Source organism: Euleptes europaea, chromosome 11 (assembly GCF_029931775.1).
Source record: "Euleptes europaea isolate rEulEur1 chromosome 11, rEulEur1.hap1, whole genome shotgun sequence".
Lineage (NCBI taxonomy): Eukaryota > Metazoa > Chordata > Lepidosauria > Squamata > Sphaerodactylidae > Euleptes > Euleptes europaea.
Genome location: NC_079322.1, coordinates 21,880,927 through 21,902,462, shown reverse-complemented (window position 1 = coordinate 21,902,462; position 21,536 = coordinate 21,880,927). Strand labels below are relative to the sequence as shown.

The 21,536-nt window shown below is 43.7% G+C and overlaps 1 protein-coding gene across 1 annotated transcript in view; it reads right to left on the bottom strand.

The window, feature by feature from the left end:
• Nucleotides 1–21,536, bottom strand: part of AOAH (acyloxyacyl hydrolase) — an 89,340-nt gene that overhangs the window by 51,158 nt on the left and 16,646 nt on the right. The window contains exons 7-11 of the mRNA XM_056857043.1: nucleotides 15,601–15,671; nucleotides 9,105–9,165; nucleotides 8,351–8,421; nucleotides 4,112–4,160; nucleotides 993–1,041 (exon numbers count right to left, since the gene is read on the bottom strand). Coding sequence (XP_056713021.1) covers nucleotides 993–1,041; nucleotides 4,112–4,160; nucleotides 8,351–8,421; nucleotides 9,105–9,165; nucleotides 15,601–15,671 — 301 coding nt within the window. The remainder of the gene's footprint in view (nucleotides 1–992; nucleotides 1,042–4,111; nucleotides 4,161–8,350; nucleotides 8,422–9,104; nucleotides 9,166–15,600; nucleotides 15,672–21,536) is intronic.

Here is a 21,536-nt window from a genome sequence, read left to right as displayed (position 1 = left end):
CCCCAATTTTTGGACGTTGGCGGCTGCAAACCTTTAAACAGTTTTGCTGTCAACAAATAGCAGACATCTAGGCAATTGTGTTCAAGCAGTGGGTACTTAATGTTTAATCATGCAAATGTTTCTGGCAGGCACAGTGAAGCAGACCAGTGGGCCAAAAGTCCCTACCAGAATCAAAAAGTGATAACAAATAACCCCTGAAATCCATAAAATATCAAATTCCCATGAAAAATAAACATAGTAAGGAGAAGGCACTTGATATCAAGGCACAGGCATGTCTTATAGCGATATATCGGCATCATGGCATTTTTTTATAAATAAAAAAAATCGAAGACTACAAAATCCCTGAAATGTCACATGGGAAACGTGATGTCACTTCCAGGAATTCAGTGGAAGTGACGTTGTGCCAGTGACGCAACATCGTTTTCCAGCACTTTTCCCCCTGCCACTCTGTTACATGGGGACAGGGAGGTAGGGAGGTTACCCTACCGTCAGATGTAATATTACTTAATCCCTGAAATGTTATGTTGGTATTCACTGGAAATGACTTTATGACACTGGCGCAAACCCGGTTTCCCAGCAATTTCCCCCCTGCAAGATTCTATCATTTTACCATGGAGTTCTGGCAAATCCCAGCGTGTCATGCGGGCAACGTGATATCACTTCTGTGTATTCCCTGGAAATGACATTGTGCTTTTGGGACAATGTAATTTTCCCAACTTTCCATCCTTCCGAGGTAGGTAAAATGAGTACCCAGCTTGCTGGGGTAAAGGGAAGATGACTGGGGAAGGCACTGGCAAACCACCCCGCAAAACACAAGTCCGCCTAGTAAACGTCGGGATGTGACGTCACCCCATGGGTCAGGAATGACCCGGTGCTTGCACAGGGGACCTTTACCTTTATTTATATATAATCTGACCATGTATGAGAAAATGTATACATTAAATACATTACACGTATTGTCTCAGCTCAGTTTTATAAATAAAAGGAATTACCATTACAGAATTTTTGCTCATATGGAATGCCATCTTTTCCATCAATACCCTGATAGAAGAGAAAATTAGTTTGTCATTGTATATGCATGTACGCACTCACACACACATGTACTGGACTAGGGATTCCCAACTTGTTCAAGTAGGAGGACCCCTTTTTAACATAAAAAAATTAACAGATCTCCACATTATAGTAGCCATACTGTTAGTATCCACTGATCGAGAAGATACATGACAGAAACTACTATGAATTCACTAACATTTTTGAATGGATTTGTATTTTATGAATCACAGCTGTATCTACATACATTTGAAAACAGTGATATGGGTACATGTGTGAGATATTATTTATTCAGTCTACAGAAGGTATGCTTGCTCATTTATTATACAGACTCGTTTAAGGAGATGGCTGGTGCTGTTTTGTAGCTTTCATAAACTAGAAGGGCGGTCGAAGCACAGACAGTACAAACCAATGACTTGAAACAATACAATACAAGAAAAAAATCACATTTGTATCGTTTGGAGTTACTGGTATAGACTGACCTAGCATTACCCCTTTGCTAACACGGTTAGCAGTGAGTCTGTACTCTTGGGGATTCGCTTGGATGCCCAATGAGCTTTCAGTCCTTGACGCAACAATTGGAAAATGCTTATTTATTTTGATTCTAACCCTGCTTTTCAGTAGTAAGTTAGCTCCCAAAGGAGCTCAGTTGTATCAGAATCTAAAACAAATAATGATTAAAGTGCAATACAAAATGTTCCTTGTGGAGAGAATTCTCAGTTGTACTGCATGATCAATAGGGTTTCCAGGTCCCTCTTTGCCATAGGTGGGAGGTTTTTGGGGTGGAGCCTAAGGAGGGTGGGGTTTGGGGAGGGGAGGACTTCAATGCCCAGCAGTTTGAAATTTAATCTTTAAGATGTGCCATATAAGAGGAATCTATATGTAAGTATTTTTATATTTATTGTATTTATTAAATGAGCTATTTTTGTAATTTTACATTTGAAACAAATTATATTTATTGCATTTTAAAATATTACATATTGGAATAGGAAGGACTGATGAAGAATTCTACCCATAAGAATTTGAAACGGCCGTATCCTCCATCAAGTTACTCCTCTAAAATTGGTATTTCTGCTAGAATTGCACACTTACCTGCATGGGACTTATAGAAGAATGCAGCACCTTGCAAAAGACCTTGCATTTTTGTGAATATTTTTGTTATTGTCTGTGTCACCATCCATGTGGACTTGTTTGGTTGTACTTGTTATTTTTGTATGCTTGTACATAACACTGTATGTTTAGATGTATAGTTGTAACTAGTCACCATAGGATAAATAGTGGTTGCACTTAACAGTATTTGTTATTGTACATTTTTGTCGCCCCTGTACTGAGTTCTTGGAGGATGGCAACTAATGATCAAGGGATGCCTGGCTGTTACCACCCACCCCCGACTCACCATGGCTTTAGCAATGGCACTTGGTCTTATTTAGTTATTTATTCCATGGCACAAGTTGGGATTTGAACCAAGGTCTCCCAGATACTAGTCCACCACTCTTAACCACTACAGCAGGTTAAAAACATATTTTCTTCTAGCTAAAAGACAATATAAAAACTAACTAAAAATATGGAAGTGTTTTGTGTTTAGTACAGTGGTTTGCAACCTGTGGGCAAAGGACCCCCGGGGGGCCACGGAGTTATTGCAAGAGATCCACAAATCCATGTCCCAACGGTGGTTTATAACACAGGAAAAGTACAATGAAATCAATCAAAGGCCATTTAGATACAATAAAAAGTAGCTTAAAACAGTAAATTCAACAAAATAAAATTACACAGAACCGATAAAATACAAAATTCCAAGGGTGCAACTTCTTTGCCACACCAGTTCTGATAGACTTCACTCAAAAGCCCCTCCAGAAAAGGCAAGTCTTCAGACCCATCTAGAAGGCCTTGAGGGAAGCAGCCATTCTTTAATTCTGTATGGGGTGTTCCAGAGTTAGGGGGCAACAGCAGGAAAAAGCCTTTCTCTAGGTTCCCGCTGGATGAAACTACACAAAGGCTAGTTTCTAGAGGAAGGCCTCCTCCTGAGTTGACCTCAAGTCTTGGTCTGATTGATTCGACTGGAGGTGGTCCTTTGTATACTCCGGGCCAAAGCCATTTAGGGTTCAAAAGTTCAAAAATCAACACCTTGTACTGAGTGCACAAACAGACGGAAAGTCAGTGCAGATGGTATAGCACTGGCTAAATATGGTCATGCCTGCGGGAGCCTTAAGGACTGACCCAAGTTGCCTCATTTTGAACAAATGGACGTTTCCAACCATCTTCAAGGGCAGCCCCATGCAGAGTGTGTTAGAGTAGTCAAGTCTGGATGTAACACCAAAGCATGTGAGACTGGGGCTCAGTCAGCTTCCTCCAAAAACAAAAAGCCACAGCTGGTGATCTAGCCTCATACCTAATATTCCTTGTCCCTCCCTGGGGGCCTCTCCCCAGGCCAACCATCCCCTCTCCAGCATGGTGTAGTGGTTAAGAGAAGTGGTTTGGAGCAGTGGACTCTGATCTGGAGAACTGGGTTTGATTCCCCACTCCTCTATATGAGCGACGGAGGCTGGTTTCCCCACTCCTACACATGAAGCCAGCTGGGTGACCTTGGGCAAGTTACAGCTGTGTTAGAGCTCTCTCAGCCCCACCTACCTCACAGGGTGTCTGTTGTGGGGAGGGGAAGGGAAGGTGATTGTAAGCCGGTTTGATTCTCCCTTAAGTGGTAGAGAAAGTCAGCATATAAAAACCAACTCTTCTTCTTTTCCTTCTCCTCCTCTTCCTCCTGGCATGTGGTATCCAACCACACCAGCCCCACTGGGCAGCTGTGCCAGTATGTCCCAACCATTTCCTTCCCAGCCAGCCCTGTGGAGGGGGGAAATGCCAGCTGCTTCTTCTGGCTATGACACTGGTACGCCAGTCAGGTACATCAGCCATCGCAGCAGCTTTTGCTCCCCAGCAAAGCCAGGCATCACAGAGACACACTCTTTTGAAAGGAGTCCTTGAAATAAAAGCCCATAAGCTGATTTCAAAACAAGGAGAGAATATATGAGAGAGAAATGTCATGCTATAACATTCAACAACTCACCCATATGCCATTACAATTAGAATCCTGCTGAGCATCCCAATCATCAGGGCTAAAAAAAAAGTGTCAGAAAGGAAATTAAAACAGCTTTGCAGAAACTACCAGAGGCATTTAGATTTGGTTTGCAAGTGAAAACATATAGCAACATATCTGTGATCCACAATTTTCAGGATAGATATAGGAATCAGATAGTATAGTACTTTAGGGCCACTGCCCAGAGTTACCCGTATTTGAAGGACCACAGGGGGACTTGAAAGCTAAGGTTGAAAGATCCATCAACATTTTTTTTTTGCCATCAAATCACAGCTGACTTATGGCGACCACCCAGGGTTTTCAAGGCAAGAGACGTTCAGAGATGGTTTGCCATTGCCTGCCTCCACGTCATGACTCTGGTATTCCTTAGAGGTCTCCCATCCAAATACCAGCCAGGGTCAGGGCTGAGAGTGTGTGACCAGCCCAAGGTCACCCAGCAAGCTTCCATGGCATGAGGGGGATTTGAACCTAGGTTCCCCAGGTCCTATTCTGACACCTTAATCACTACACCACGCTGGCTCTCATCAACATTTATACACAAGACCAAATAAGAGTGCTGTATTTAACCCTACTGGTATTAAAAATGTATACAGTCACCACAATACAGTTGTTTGCAAAGGGTATCAAGGCTCAGTATATTCAGACCATCATATTTGATTCAACAAGGAGACAAATACATGTGTAGAAAAGTTATGCCCACATGTGACGCTGCCAGTGGATTCTGCCGATGTGAATGGGACAACCGGCATATGTAGGAATTCTGTACACACCTAGCTTGGGTGACTCTTCTTCCATTATAGACATACATTTCTGCTTTACACAGATTGCAGAAATGAAGGGCTTCTCAAGAAAGCAAAGAACTGCAGCCATTGGAGTCAGTGAAGATATGCATTCTGTCTCTTTCCCAAGCAGGGCTTAGATGCGTGACTAACAGTGCATTCCTAAAGAGAGTTACTCTAGTCTAAGCCCATTGAAATGAATGGGCTTATACTGGAGTAACTCTCCTTAGGAATGCACTTGAAATGAACAATGCATTAATGCGTGTTGCTTTGAATGAACCCACCACCAAGTACTCAAATCACTTTAAAAAGAAAACTGTTTAGAAATTTACTAAACACTTACAGTACCACTTGCTCTGGTGTAGGTCCGAAGGAAATCTGATTCCATTTGCACAAAATGACTGGAGTGTTGTGTAATGACCACAATTACAGTTAAGACTGGCAATCAGTCCCGTTGCTGATTCATGCATTACAGATTACTCAGTTTAAGTTTTGGGTCACCACATATCGGTTGTGGGTTCTCAGTCCTTGTACACAAGGTGCCCAATTAGGATCCGAACCTCTGCAAGTGTGGAGAAGGGGCTTTTTTCCTGGTCCAAAACAGTTAGTGGAGGGAACTATTTGGCCAGGAGGGCAAATCAATATGTAGCCTGGAATAACTCTGCGTAGGATTGCACTGTAAGGCACTAGTTGCTATCGCCCCTCACTGCAATGCAGATTTGAATCCTCCCACACAATCTTATTGTTTTTAATATCATCATAACTAATAGCAATGTATGGCCCCCATCTGCAGGCCACACCGAGGCTAAACAGATTTCCTTGCAAACTGGGAGGACTCCCCAGGTTTGCAGAAAAATCAGAAATAAAAAAATAAAAAATAAAAAAGGGGGTTCAATCCCCTCCCAAATACAATTGTGTTGTCTGTGCAGAGATGGCATCGGCAGACTCCAGGAGCTGCTCTGACCCTGGCTTCAGGCAGCTGTTCTAGGCCTGGCTGCGATGGCAGATGCCACGAGCCGTTCCCGGCCAGACTGTGGCAATGGTGGACACATCAGAAGCTGCTCCGAGTCTGGTTGAGCTGGCGCATGCTAGGAGCCTCTACAACCTTGGAGCGACTCCCAGGCATCGCTGATGCTGAATGCAAAGGCGGATTGTAGGGCCTGGAGCCATGCCAGGCTTGCTGATGTGGGAAGAGATGGGTTCTCCCTCCTGCAGCTCTGCTGCCGCTGCCACCACCACACGTCCCAAGGTAGGGAAAAAGAAGAGAGTGTAGATTGTCTGGCACATACTGTTTACTTTATGTCTCTCTCCGTGATGGGGGGAGATGGGATTTCCCCCCATGAGGGGAGATGGGATTCCTCCCCCTGAGTTTTGTGTGCCCCCACTTGTATATTCTAATAGCGAAGTGTGCCCCCACTTGTATATTCTAATAGTGAATTATCTGAGGATAATTAAATACAAAGATTGGACCTATGGAGGTGGATTTCTCAACAAACCTGAAAAAAACCCCAGGTTTGCAGAAAAATCTGAAATCTTAAAAAAAAAAAAAAAAAGCTTGGGGGGGGTTATAAAGTCCACAATTTATAAAATGAATGCCTATAGCTTTAAAAACTGGATGCCCTCACTGGCTGTTGCTGGGCAACCAGAAAAGGCTTGGTTTCTGTCTGTAAAGCACAGAGTGGGGTGGACAGGGACATTTTCAGGACTGACGATGGGGTCAGATTGACCATAAAGAGCAACTTGAGGCTTTCTGTTGGGCTGAAGGCCTTCCTACTGTACCTGGGCCAGCCAGCCCTCTCACAGAAGGGCTTTGCCTGACCCACCATAGCCCCACACAAGGCAGGAAAGGAGGCATCTAGCAAGCCAGGGGAAACAGAGCATGACTTACCAGAACCCCTGCATGATGGTAACGATGGAAGAGGTGGTGGCTCCACCCATGCGAGGCCCAGCCAAGCACCACACAAGACAAAGCAGACTGTGGCACCTGGCCTGGGCCGAGCCCCAAAGGAGACAAGGCAGGCAGTGGCACCTAGCCTGGCCAAGTCCTGTGCAAGGCAAAGAGAGGCAGAAGGCGGCCCCTGGCTGAGCCCCATGTGAGGTGAGGCAGAGGGCGGCTCCCAGCTGAGCCCTGCACAAGGCAAGGCAAGGTAGACGGTGGCGCCCAGCTGATCACCGTGTGAAGAGAGGAAGCGGGTGCCACCCAGCCAAGCCTCGCACAAGGTAAAGTGAGGCAGGCAGAGGTGAGTCTCACACCAAGTCCCACCCTAAGGAATCAGTGGACCCCACCCAGTTTAGGATTCTCAGGGGACTTGCCCACTCTACCCCTCAAACTCTGTCGCCGTAACATTTCTGGCTGCAGGTGTGCAATAACTCAGCCCTTCGTGACAGAGAGGATACAGAAATATGACACTTTGAAAACCCTACTCTGGAAAAATAGAATGGCCTGATGTTGCAGGAACTGACACTGGCTGACAGTGACTGATCATTATCCCCCCCGAAGACCAAATACTGTTGCAGAGAAGACGATTAAGCAGACGTGAATGACAGGTGCTATACAGGTGCAAACCCAAACATCCAAGAGCAAAGAAGAGGAGAAAGGGAAGCCAGCTATCAGATGTTTTGCTAGAAGGCCAGAATTGTGAACAAATACAATCCCAAATGATTACTGGAGCACATGGTGTGATGCTATAATACATGAAGAAACACCTCAGGAATCAGCTAGGCGGACAAAGAATTTTTATCTGCCGCTGTCAGAAAACAGGAGTTCTTTGGCATGTAGAAAAATGTAGGGACACTTGAAGAAAAAAAAGATTGATGGTATGGTGTCGGAAAGTGCAGTCAGGTTTATCGCAATCCTGTAGGGTTTTCAAGGCAAGAAACATTCAGGTTTGCCAGTGCCTGCCTCTGCACAGCAACCCTGGACTTCCTTTATGGTCTCCCATCCAAGTACTAACCAAGGCTGACCCTGCTTAGGTTCCGAGATCTGAGGATACCAGGTTGGCCTGGACCATCCAGGTGAGGTCAAGGCTATTGTTGGTAACAACCTGCTAAAAAGTTAGGAATTTTTAGACACAAAGTTGTTTCTCTTTTTTACAGAACAACTGTTTGGTAAAACAGCAGTGCCTAAGATGACATACTGTTCTTGTTGTTCTGTTATCAAATGTCCTGGCTGGTCAAATCCGCCACACCCCGCTCCAAAATCAATCTCATGGAAAGTGTGCATAAATCCTATCATCTGTAAACCATGGGTCAGGACAGTCATTCAGAAATCCTACCAACCCCCAACCCCCCGCCCCCCAGCTACTAGGATAAATGAAGTTGTCCTGTAATATTGAAAACTTTCAGGATTTTATTCTCTCTGAATATAAAGTGAGTTCTTCTAAACAGAGAGACTTGTTTTAACCAAAAGAGATGAAATCATCCAAATTACCGTCTCCCCGGATACACAGAGGCCGTTTCGTCGTTGCAGTCCCTGCCACGCCAATGATATCCTCTCAAGGTCTAAACAGTAAGAGAAGCACAGATAGAATAGAATGTTCATTGTTATTTTCCCCCTGCTACTTTCAAACATCTAAAATAAGAATCTAACTCAAGGAGAAGAATAAAGGCTGGTAAATCAAACGTCTCCCTTCCAGCTGTCTTTAGAAAAATGACACACTGCTCATTTTTATGCAGAAATAAGACATGCTGGCAATTTTAATATTTTTTTTCAGATAGCTTTGCTTTACCTTTTATTAATATTTCAATAAACATGACACCCTTTGGCAGAGCAATTTGCTTCTCCGGGCAATGTAATTTCATGGCCAAATCTCCCGAAAAGATATAAAGGAATGATTATTTTTCCTGACCGTAAAGGAAACAGTATTTCAAAATAATAAACCGCCATATTCTGGTTGTTCACAAAGGAAGAGATTTTGTAGATTCTGGAAGGGATTCTTGTGAGGATCTTCTTATCAAAAGTTAATATGGCTTCACTGTGGTGTAGCAGTTAGTGTTGGTCTAGGGATGCTTGGGTTCAAATCTCCACACAGCCCCGAATTCACTGGTTGACCTTGGGTAGGTCACTATCTCTGAGCCCAACCAACTCACAGAGTTATTGTGAGGATAAAGTAGAGGATGGGAGAGCTATATAAGCTGTCCTCACCTTGGAGAAACAGTGGGATAAAAACATGATCAGTACTTACCGGGAAGGTACTAAATTTATCTCCATCAAAATCTTCAAAAGGTAACTTATTTTTTATAACACTGGGAGGAAAAGAACAGAACACAACTTTTTAACTTCTTTTTAAAAGTGTTACTAAGTTGAAAGTTCAGTTCATAGTATCATCATTTCCCCAGCTCTATACTTAAGTATATACACCTTGGCAAGAGTCATGGTTCTGTCATAGAGCATCTGCTTGGCATGCAGAAGGTCCCAGGTTCAATCCCTGGCATCTCCAGTTAAAAGGATCAGGCAGGAGGTGATGTGAAAGAGTAATGGATTTATCTGTGGTGCCAAGTTTTCAGAGCCGTTAGAATCAATGCTTTCTATCAGGGTTGCTTTCCCCTTTTCCTTACAAAGTAGCCATTCATTTTCTTTACTATACACCATAATCGTTGCATTCATCCTTCACAGGAAGATGTAAACTCTTCTGTCAGCACTGTTGTTAGCATTTGTGACAGAGATAATGAGATGTCTGAAATGACATGCGAAGTGACATCATAAAACACGACAATACACAAATCCCAAAGGAATATCACAACAGGATTTTCAAGAAACACTGGCACACAGGGTGACACATAAATGGCCATTAGAGAGCATTTCCAGCCTCTTAGGCACATAGGAGATGGTGGATTTGTGTTCCAAAGTCAGCACTAGCACATCTCCTTTCCCTAGATTTAACAGCCATTGGCTCTTCATCTACCATTTCACGCTTTTAAAGCACTAGCACATTTTCATTTTTGTGTCTTTTAAAGACCCTTCCAGACTGATGGTGTCTTCCCTGGCAAGAGGTACTTTGGCAGCTAATATCTCCATTTCCTGATAATGGAAGGGGGCAAGGGATGCCTTTGATACAGGGGGAAAGTGACACAATTGGAAGACTGCTGTTATCTTTAAAAGAAGACTGTAGATAGCTGGGATGTTGAAATATATTGACACACCCAGTCTCCAAGTAAAACAGCCAAGCAAAGAAATATGCATGGCAAACAAAGAAATGCCCATGCATTCAAAATGTCATAGCTAAGCAGGCTAGGGATTCATGACAGACACCACTAATTAATAGAACAAATGTTTACGCAAACACCATTCACCACAACGAATAGGGCTGCTAACCTCCAGGCACTAGCTGGAGATCTCCTGCTATTACAACTGATCTCCAGCTGATAGAGATCAGTTCACCTGGAGAAAATGGATGCTTTGGCAGTTGGACTCTATGGCATTGAAGCTGCTCACTGCTGTGGACACCTCACCTCATGTACCTACGTGAGAGAGCCAGCATGGTGTAGTGGTTAAGAGCGGTGGACTCTAACCTTGAGAACCAAGTTTGATTCCCTATTCCTCCACATGAGCAGCGGACTCTAATCCACTGAACCGGGATGGCTTCCCCACTCCTCCACATTAAGCCAGCTGGGTGACCTTGGGCTAGTCACAGCTCTCTTTAGAGCTTTCTCAGCCCCACCTACCTCACAGGGTGTCTGTTGTGGGGAGGGGAAGGGAAGGAGATTGTAAGCCAATTTGATTCTCCTTAAAAGGTAGAGAAAATCGGCATATACAAACCAACTCCTCTTCTTCTTACTTTATATCAGCACAGAATCCTCAATGTGATGACAATTGAGCAGAACCCCCCATGGCCTGCCAACCCCCCTTTCCCAGCTGATTTGTATTGTAAAGCTACTGCATGGCTCACCTTGGATAAGTAAAAAAGCCATTTAAAGGGCTAATGGGGGATGGGGATGGGGAGTCACCCACAACTACCTCACAGTTCCTCCTTTGCGATAGATCAAAAGAGGGTTTCCTTTGTTCCAGTTCAAAAGAGAAAAGCTCACAGTGAACACAACGTTATTTGGAAGCTCCCTTTCAATGTGACCACATCCTATTCTCCCATGTGGAAGTAACTCATGACCCCTTGGTTGTTTTCCACAGGACTATGCCACAATTAAACTCTGCTGGATTAGAGCAAAATATGTTTAGGTCCACAGTAGTTAAAATCGACAGGCCAGCTTCTGAAGAATCCTGGTCAGGACCAAGCCGTTTGTCCCCCTAATTGGACCAAGAAGCATTTACTGAAATCTCTCTTGTTTACACAATGGAGCTTAAAAGTGCTTAGCGTTGTTTAGATCATCCATGTACCCTTTAAAATGAACCAATGAACCTGCATAGAAGGGAAAGCACACAACTAATGGGTTTATAAACGTGGTGAGCGGAGCAATTAAAAAGCCTTGAGTAAAGGCCAGCGAGGAGAGCGGAACCCCAAAGGGATGGAACCCTTTTAGTTTAATGACCTCTCATAAATGCTGCCTAAGCAGAAGGCTAGAAATCCTGGGAAAGTTATTTGAACTATCACAATATCATAAATACGTATGTGCATACGTGCATGTGTGTGTGAGTGAGTGTAAACTAGGATCTGGGAGACCTAGATTCACATTCCCACTCTGCAGTGGAAACTTGCTGGGTGACTTTGGGCCAGTCACACACTTTCAGCATAACCTGCTTGACATGCAGAAGGTCCCAGGTTCAATCCCCAGCATCTCCAGTTAAAGAGACTAGGCAAGTAGGTGATGAGAAAGACCTCTGCCTGAGACCCTGGAGAGCTGCTGGCAGTTGGAGTAGACAATACTGACTTTGATGGACCAAGGGTCTGATTCAGTATAAGGCAGCTTCGTGTGTTCATGAGGATGAAATGGAGGACAGGAAAATGATGTAAATCACTTTGGGTCCTTATTAGGGAGAAAGACACGTGATGGATGGATGGATGGGTGGGTGGGTGGATCAATTCTTGATCATGCTGTATCAAGATAAAGTTGGCTTAATTGTGACAAAAGTTATGGAAGGATTGGTGAGGCTTTTAGCTCTCTGCTGATCCACTCATACTTGGCTTAAACCAGAGCTGGTCTGGTAGAAACAGCTGCTCAGTTGTACTTTAAGGTAAATAGATGGGGGGAAGTCCTGCCATCAATCTATACAAAGGTCCTATGTGCCAAGGGCAGATGAATGTATGCCTGAGTAAATGTTTGGATATGTTTAGGGGTAACACTCTATGCTGCCAAGCTGTACAGTGACAAGTGGCTCAGTGTCTAAACTCATGGCTGATTCACACACTACAATGTCCACATATCCCTTGTGGACTTTGGACAAACATGTTTTTGAATGTGTTGAGTGCCGTCAAGTCACTTCCGACTCATGACGACCCTGTGAATCAATGTTCTCCAAAATGCCCTATCCTTAACAGCCTTGCTCAGGTCTTGCAAACTGAGGGCTGTGGCTTCCTTTATAGAGTCAATCCATCACTTGTTGGGTCTTCCTCTTTTCCTGCTGCCCTCAACTTTTCCTAGCATGACGGTCTTTTCCAGTGACTCTTGTCTTCTCATAATGTGCCCAAAGTACGATAGCCTCAGTTTAGTCATTTTAGCTTCTAGGGTCAGTTCAAGTTTGATTTGATCTAGAACCCACTGATTTGTTTTTTTGGCAGTCCACAGTATCTGTAACACCCTCCTCCAACACCACATTTCAAGGAATCTACTTTCTTCCTATCAACTTTCTTCATTGTCCAGCTTTCACACCCATACATAATAATAGGGAATACGATAGCATGAATTATAACTTGATCTTGGTTTTTGAATTAATTTGATCTTGACATGTTTTTAGCATTCCCTGATATGAACTGTATTCTCAGGTGCACAGGTGCTTGATTTGTATCAGGACCACACAGCACTTTGAAAGTCAGCTTCCGCTTTCCTCCTGTCCTGCTTCCATGAACCGAAACAGCCCCTGAGAGCCACTATTTGCTGTTTGGGGAAACTTGCATGCACTGATGGATACATGCAGGTTTTACCCAATGGGGCAAATAGGCTCCTTGGGGCCATTTCAGGTTAGGAAAAACACACCGGGGAGGGGGGAAGGCTAAAGCTTTCTCTTTCCATGAATGCCCTGGTCCCAATCCAAATCGTGGCCTTGTACACCTGAATACTGAGGTCCCAACATGGAATTCCAGGCATGTGTCTGATCCGAAGCCCACGTGGCATCTAAGCGTCCATCACGTGATCTCCTTCCTCAACCTGGAATGGCACTCCAAGTCTAACACAACACCAGCAATTACAGCAAACACAGCACAACAGCAGAGCCTCCTGAGGTCAATGAGAGATCCTGCTGGCCATATAAGCTGCTGCCCCAGTGGCAAGTGCGAGGGAGGAATGGAGCTTTGGCTCAAATATCAGACCTGGAAAATGAAGAAGAGTTGGTGTATATACCCCACTTTTCTCTACCAAAAAGAGCTTCAAAGCAGCTAACAATCTCCTTCCCCCCCCACAAACAGGCACCTTGTGAAGTAGGCGGGGCTGAGAAAGTTCTGAGAGAACTGTGAACAGCCCAAGGTCACCCAGCAGGCTTCATGTGGAGGTAGGGCTGTTGAAAAAAAAATTCGGTAGAATTCGGATTTGGCAAAATTCGGCCCATTTTTATTCGGGCTGTGCTGAAGTCCGAAGCCCCCCGCTTCGGCTCCCCAAAATTCGGGGGGGATCCGGAGTTCGGGGGAAAATTCAACCCCCACGCACCTTCAGGGGGATTCCCTGAAGGCGCGCAGGGGGCCCTTTAAACAGATCTGCGCCTCCCAGGAGGCGCAGATCTGTTTAAAGGGCTCCCCAACAAGCCCCTCTGCGCTGTCTGCGCAGGCAGTGCAGAGGGGTTTAAACCCCCCCCCAGCCTTGCCGGGACCCCCGGCAAGGCTGGCGGGGGGCTCTCAAGCCCCTCTGCGCTCTCTGAGCAGAGAGCGCAGAATTGTTTAAAGACACCCCCCCAGCCTTGCCGGGACTCCCGGCAAGGCTGGCAGGGGGCTGCAAGCCCCTCTGCGCTCTCTGCACAGAGAGCTCAGAGTTGTTTAAAGACTCCCGGCAAGGCTGGCTGGGGACTGTCAAGCCCCTCTGTGCTCTCTGCACAGAGAGCACAGAGGGATTTAAAGACCCCCCCCCCAGCCTTGCCGGGACTCCCGGCAAGGCTGGCAGGGGGCTGTCAAGCCCCTCTGCGCTCTCTGCACAGAGAGTGCAGAGGGGTTTAAAGACCCCCCCCCAGCCTTGCTGGGATTCCCGGGAAGGCTGGCGGGGGGCTGCCAAGCCCCTCTGCGCTCTCTGCGCAAGGGGCCCTTTAAACAGATCTGCGCCTCCCAGCTGGGAGTCGCAGACTTGTTTAAAGGGCCGCCTACCCGTGCCTTCATGGAAGCACCGTGAAGGTGCGGGGGCCCCGGATCTGCCGAATTCATTCGCCGAACCCCCAAAGTCGGCAAATTCGTCTCCCCCGTTTCCTGCCTTTTTTGAGTTTGGTTCGTCCGAACCGAAAAACAGCCGAATCGGGGGAAATTCGGCTGTTTTTCGGTTCGGCCTGAACTGAATCAACAGCCCTATGTGGAGGAGTGGGGAATCAAACCCGGTTCTCCAGATTAGAATCCGCCGTTCTTAACTTTTACACCACGCTGGCTCTGAAGTGTGGGAGCAGAAGGGGGAAAGAATAAACAGGAGAGATTGTAAATGAGAGAACAATGGGGAAAGGGGGCTTTCTGTAGAGGAGATAAATTGCCCCACAGCCCCACAGTAATGCTGAAGGGTGTGCCACCTTTGATCTTCAGGGCAGTGACCTACAGAGTCAAAAAGGAACCCTATTTGCCTCTGTAGTGAATTGTCACTCATGGTTACCAATTAGTTTATCATCAGTAAATATTCTCTCTGTGTGTAAAGTGCCGTCAAGTCGCACCTGACTTATGGTGACCACTTATGGGGTTTTCAAGGCAAGAGACTAACAGAGGTGGTTTGCCAGTGTCTCCCTCTGCATAACAATGCAGGTATTCATGGATGGTCTCCCATCCAAGTACTGACTAGGGCTGACCCTGCTTAGCTTCTGAGATCTGACAAGATCAGGCTGGCCTGAGCCATCCAGGCCAGGGCAGTAAATATATTAATTATGCAGATATCCAATGTGCACCTGAACGCATGGAGCAGCTTTACACTGAGTTGGACCACTGTCTATCAAGGTCTCTATTTTCTGTTAGGACTGGCAGGGTCTTGGACAGGGGTCTTTCACATCACCTCCTACCTGATCCTTTTAAGAGGTAAATGCCAGGGAGTGAATCTGGGACCTTCTGCATGCAAAGCGGATGCTCTACCACTGGAATGGAGCCTACCCCTATCCTACCTCTCCACTGAGCCTTCCTGGAGCCTTCCTTCAGCTCAGGTGGCTCCTCCTCCAACAGAAGATCAGCTTAAGTTGGATGACAGCTCCTTGGAAGAGGGTTGGATCCATGCTATTGAAGTAGTGAGTACTTTGCAGGAGGAGGGCTCCATGTTCTCCTCTGGCTTACTTCTCTGTGGCCCTGGCTATGACCCCACCACATTCCAAAAATTAGTTGGACACTAAGTTTGTCTGAAAAATAAAATCCCAGCATGCACAGTAAATCTTCTGCACAGTTTTCTACAGTGAAATGGTTAAATACATACCGTTCCATTGTCCTACACAGCTCCTGCAGAAGAGGAAGCGAACATATGCCTGACAACCCACCAACTTTTTCCTAGGCGCAGGAAACAAATTATCAGCTCATCTGGGTTCTATAACTGCTTTCCCAAAACTATAGTTAAAATCACCTTGATAAACAGGTGGCACATAATAATAACTGAGCTTTAAACTTCACAAAAAACGAATCTGTTCACAGACTTCAAAGCACCACAGAATTGTCTTTAAAAGATTAGGGAATAGGAGACAAATACTGGCTGGGGAGAAAATGCTGTCACTGAACTTTGTCATTAAAAAGAACTATTTAGTAAACAGGGTGCATTTATCCTTGTGTATGAAAAGAATACATTAATTCTAATACTCAGTGGAGATTCCTCACTTGGATACAGAACATGAATTTTTACTCTCAGAATATTAGGTTTTGTTTTTAATGAATATCATGAATCTTTATCGATGCCAGTCATTTGGACCTCTTTGCCCCAAATGAATCCACGGTATGCCTGCACAATCTTCTGTCAATTATTTCGGTATTCGATTGGCCCCAAGTAAGCTCCAGGCTACAACTGTGGAATTTCCCCTATTAAAAATTATCTTCTTTAGCTGTATCTCAACATTACAGGTGGGAGAGCATTTGTGAGCATAAGGAAGCACTAAAGAACTGCAAAGATTATTCATCTTACCGTAGATTTCTCTGTAAAAAAATGAAATATGTAAATTTGCCCTGAGACTGCGTGACAGAAAGATCTACACAATCACTTGCTCAGGAGCTCTCGAGCAGAATACAATGAGCTAAGCAAGAAAAATGGGAAATGTTGCTATTTACTGTATATATCCTCTTCCCATAGGGCAGTGGTTCCCAACCTTTTGTCACTTGCATACCCCTAGGCAGCCCATTTCCATACATTGTACCCTTCATATTACCAAAATGTTTGTAATTAATATAGTTGCTGTTATTTCAAATGCCTTTTCCTGCCATTATTCAATTTTTTCACATACCCCTAAATGTCCTGGTTCATACCCCTGGGAGTATGTGTACCCCAGATTGGGAACCACGGCCATAGGGGATGACACCGCTGCTATGGAAGCTCAGTTGCTGTAAAGGCTCAAAATATTAAGTAATACATAATGTGCCAGCTATCTCCAGAGGTCTCTTCCGTGATACACTGTAGAACCTTTTGATGCACGATGACTGAAAGATCGCAACATTTTCAAAGCAGTGCATACCAAGTTTTTGAAAGTCATTTGAAAACAAAAACAAAAAACGTGTTCTGAATTTATTTCCTTGCCCATGAAAATAAAAAAAATCCTCAGGGCTACTGTGGGCTTTAGGGGCAATAAAATTAGAGGGCACATTAGTTAATCTCTCAGATTTTACATTTCAGCCTAAGGCAGGCATTTGGCATTGTGAGAATCCTTGGGCATTATCTTAGTTCAATTAGGAAGCCAAGTCAATCAGGAACGGGTGTGTGTTTGTGTGTGCGTGTGCGCATGCGAAGCTCCCAGTTTAAATAAAAAAAAATACTTCTTCCACTTGCATATTTATGTCTAACCTTATGAATAAATCATATTGAAAATAAATTCTCCCTTTCTGTGGTTTATAACTTTAAAACAGCTTCAATCTGAAGTTGATAAAAATTTCACGTTTTCATCCTGGCAATTATCTAGCAAAGCAAGCAAACTGAAGGTCAGACAGAATTATTCCTTTCTGAATCCACTGAAATCAGTGGATGTAGAAGGGTGTAACCCTGTTTAGGATTGCATAAGATGTTTTCTCTTATGATTAGTCCTTCTCCAGAAGCACGGTTCTTCTCTTTGTGTGGCCAGTATGTGCAGATACAGAGCAATCAATCTACCACATTCTTCCTCCTAAGAGATTAGGCAAGCATTAAGCAAGGGTGACTTGCTCAAGCCAACCCAACAAGAAATTGACTCAGCCTGCTTCTCTGGTCAAAATCCAACCCTTTGTCCAGTATTGTCCTGGTGGCGATAGCTTCTTCTGCATGATTTGAAGGAATGGGAAATCAAGTGGTAGTACTTGAACTCCATCTTAACTTCCAAGGAAAAGTGTTTATCTTGAGAAAAGATAGCGCCACATCAGACAGTGTTGCACGAAAGAAGCAGGGGCTATGCAGCTTAAATAGGTAATATACAACAAAGCCAACCAGCAGGCTCTCAGCAAACTTCTGAAAGCAATAACCCCAGTTCCTGACAGAATCCCTATTCAGTCATTACAACGTTAAGAACATAAGAACATAAGAAAGGCCCTGCTGGATAAGACCAAGGTCCATCAAGTCCAGCAGTCTGTTCACACAATGGCCAACCAGGTGCCTCTAGGAAGCCCAGAAACAAGACAACTGCAGCAGCATTGTCCTGCCTTTGTTCCACAGCACCTAATATAATAGGCATGCTCCTCTGATCCTGGAGAGAATAGGTATACATCATGACTAGTATCCATATTTACTAGTAGCCACGAATAGCCCTCTCCTCCATGAACATGTCCACACCCCTCTAAAAAGCCTTCCAAGTTGGCAGCCATCACCACATCCTGGGGCAGGGAGTTCCACAATTTAACTATGCGTTGTGCGAAGAAATACTTCCTTTTATCTGTTTTGAATCTCTCACCCTCCAACTTCAGCAGATGACCCCATGTTCTGGTATTATGGGAGAGGGGAAAAAAACTTCTCCCTGTCACTCTCCCCATACCATGCTTAATTTTATAGACCTGTCTCATGTCTCCCCTTAACCGCCCTCTTTCCAAGCTAAACAGCCCGAAGCATTTTAAATGTTGGGGAACTACTGCACACTGCAGGCAACAGCAAACCACCTCCAAATACCTCTTGCCTTGAAAATCTATGGGGTCACCATGAGTTGGCTGTGACTTGACGGCACTTTGCACAACACACACCACAGGTGAGCATGCTAGTATACCCATCTTGTCAACACACACAATAACCATTATGTAAGAATTGTGCTACACATGTTTCCTCCAACTTTGGTACGTGCAAATGAGTACCCTCAAAGATCTGAGTTTACACTGGCGTGTACCAAAGCTGGCCAGTACACATATTGCCCTAGCCACAGAAAACCATGAGTATTGATCAAGTCATGTGTAACTTTGGGAAACCTCAGTAGCACTTTTATCAGACCGTATGTGGGAGGCTGGCAGTATAATTGCTCGTTAAGTGTGAAACGTCATTGCAAAGCAGGTCCAAAAAAAGACAATCTCCATAGAACAGGTTGACAGTAATGTTGTCTGGATTCTCTGTATATCTGAGTGAAAAAACACAGCCTCTTTCAAACTAAATAGCTAGCACAAAACCATCCTATGATGTTTAACAAAGAGGAGATGAAAACGCTTATTTACAGGGGGTTGTTTATTGCTGGCATTACTGTTTGGCATTAACCTAGGGCTAATTAGAAATCTCCGTTTTCATCTCTGTGACCTGTTCTGCACCAAGAATGCACAAAGAAACAATATCATAATTCCTTTGCAAAAAAATTGCTCTGCCATCAAATGCTCGGAGAAAATGGGAAGCAAACTATATAGCTTGGCTGAAACGTAAAAGTAAAAGTGTTATCTAGCCGGTAGGCAAATGAATTTTCTTCAGCCGTTTCTGCTAGTTAAAAATGCCATCAACACATTGGGACTTTAATCTGCCTCTTCCAATACAGCATTGTGAGCTCACACCTTCAATTTTTTAAGGAGCTGGGGAAAGCCTACATGTGGAAACATTTGTTACCTATATAATTATTCCACAATTGAATCCATGAACCTGACTAAACCTGAACTGCATCATACTCAGGGAAAATTACAGTTCCTACATAGCATCTCCTTGCATAGGTGCTCACTAAACTGCTTCTTACAAAATTGCTTCTCAGCACAACTATGGTCTGAAACTAGAGATATTATCAAGGAAGCATATGCAAAGACTATTCCTATAGCCAATAGAAATGAAAACCCTCCGTGGATAATGGATGAAACTCTTTAAATTGCTAAAGTAAAATCTAAATGCAGAGTTTCAGCGACTCACTCGTAGGGACAAAGAGAACTATTACAATAACCAGTGTAAAGAAACAGAAGAGAACAACAACAAAAAAGAACAAGAGATCTGATCCACAAGATCCAAGAAGTCAAAGGGAAATTTAAAGCACAGTTAGGCATGCTGAAAGATCAACATTAACTGAACAGGACAAAATAAAGAAAAGATGGAAACAATACACTGAAGAACTACACAAAAGAGATGAAAGGATGACAAATTCCTTCCAAGAATAAACTTTTGAAACCTACAGGTTTAGAAAGTGAAGTGAAAGTGAAAGCTGCGCTGAGAGTAATTGGGAGAAACAAATCACCAGGAATAGATGGGATATCACTAGAGCTATTATAAGCCACAGAAATGGAGTCCATCAAAATCTTAACAAGAATATATTAACAAATATGGAAAACAAAACAATGGCCCACCGACTGGAAAAGGGTCAATTAACATTCCAATTCCCCAAAAAAAGAGACATTAAAGATTGCAGCAACTATTGGACCATCATATTATTTTCTCATGCAAGTAAAGTGATGCTCAAAATCTTACATCAAAGACTTTATATGGAACGAGAACCATACATGGAATGAGAAATGCTTGATGTTCAAGCTGGATTCAGAAAAGGAAGAGGCACTGGAGATCATATTGCAAATTTACATGGGTTGCTGGAGCACACGAGAGCATTTCAGAAGAAAATCAGCTCATGTTCCATAGATTACAGCAAAGATTTTGACTGTGTGAATCATGAAAAGCTATGGTTGGCTTTAAAAGAAATGTGCCTCAACATTTGATATTTTTGATGTGCAACTTGTACTCTGGACAAGAGGCTACTGTTAGGACAGAATGGTGAGAAACAGAATGGTTTCCAGTTGGCAAAGGTGTCAGACAAGGATGTATTTTATTTGTCTAGCTGTTCAATCTATATGCAGAACATATAAGGAAAACTGGATTAGATTTAGAGGAGGGTGGAATGAAAATTGGTGTGGTTAGAGAAGAAAGAGTAAAGCCAAATAAAACAGAAGAATCCTTCAGCAATAACAACTCATTGTATCATACATCGTCAGGCGTTAGCTTCCAAGACTCTTCCTAAAAGCCTTGTTAATACCATGGAAATGGCCATAAAAGTGATCAATGTTATTAAAAGCAGCGCCTTAAATACACGCCTTTTTAAAAAACTGTTCACTGAAATGGACTCCGATCATGAGACTCTTCTTTTCCACACCAAAGTTTGTTGGCTATCAAAAGACAATATGCTGGGAAGGTTATTTGAACTACGAAAAGAGGTTGAGCTGTTTCTAGCCGAGAAGAAAATTAAAGATTTACTAGAGCTGTTTTCTGATTCGAAAAGTCAGATGCATTTGGCTTATCTTGTGGATATTTTCTCACATTTGAATAAACTAAACTTACAGTTGCAAGGGTCTGGAAACATAAATTTAGCAGGTGTGGGAAACATTTTTATGTTTGAAGATAAACTGCGCGCCTTTATTTGCAAACTTCAATTATGGGTAGGCGAAAACAATTATTCTGCGTTTGTGACATTAAAAGCACTGGTCGATGATAGTAAAGATGACATGATCACTGCAAATATACAAGACAACATCAGAAGTCATCTGCAAATGCTGGTCGATGAATTCCACCGTTACTTCCCGGAATATAACCACACAGAATCAAATGATACCCAAAAGCTGATTCGCAATCCTTTTGGTATTGCTGTTGAAGAGGTTGCAGAAGAAATCCAGGAAGAGCTCATTGAATTCCAAAATGATAGGCAGTGTAAGGATGCGTTTGAATCAGTTTCTCTTGAACAGTTCTGGTGTAAAAAAGCAATTTCATATTCTACAGTTCAGGGATTCGCCTTGCAATATCTTATCTCTTCTCCACAACTTATTTAT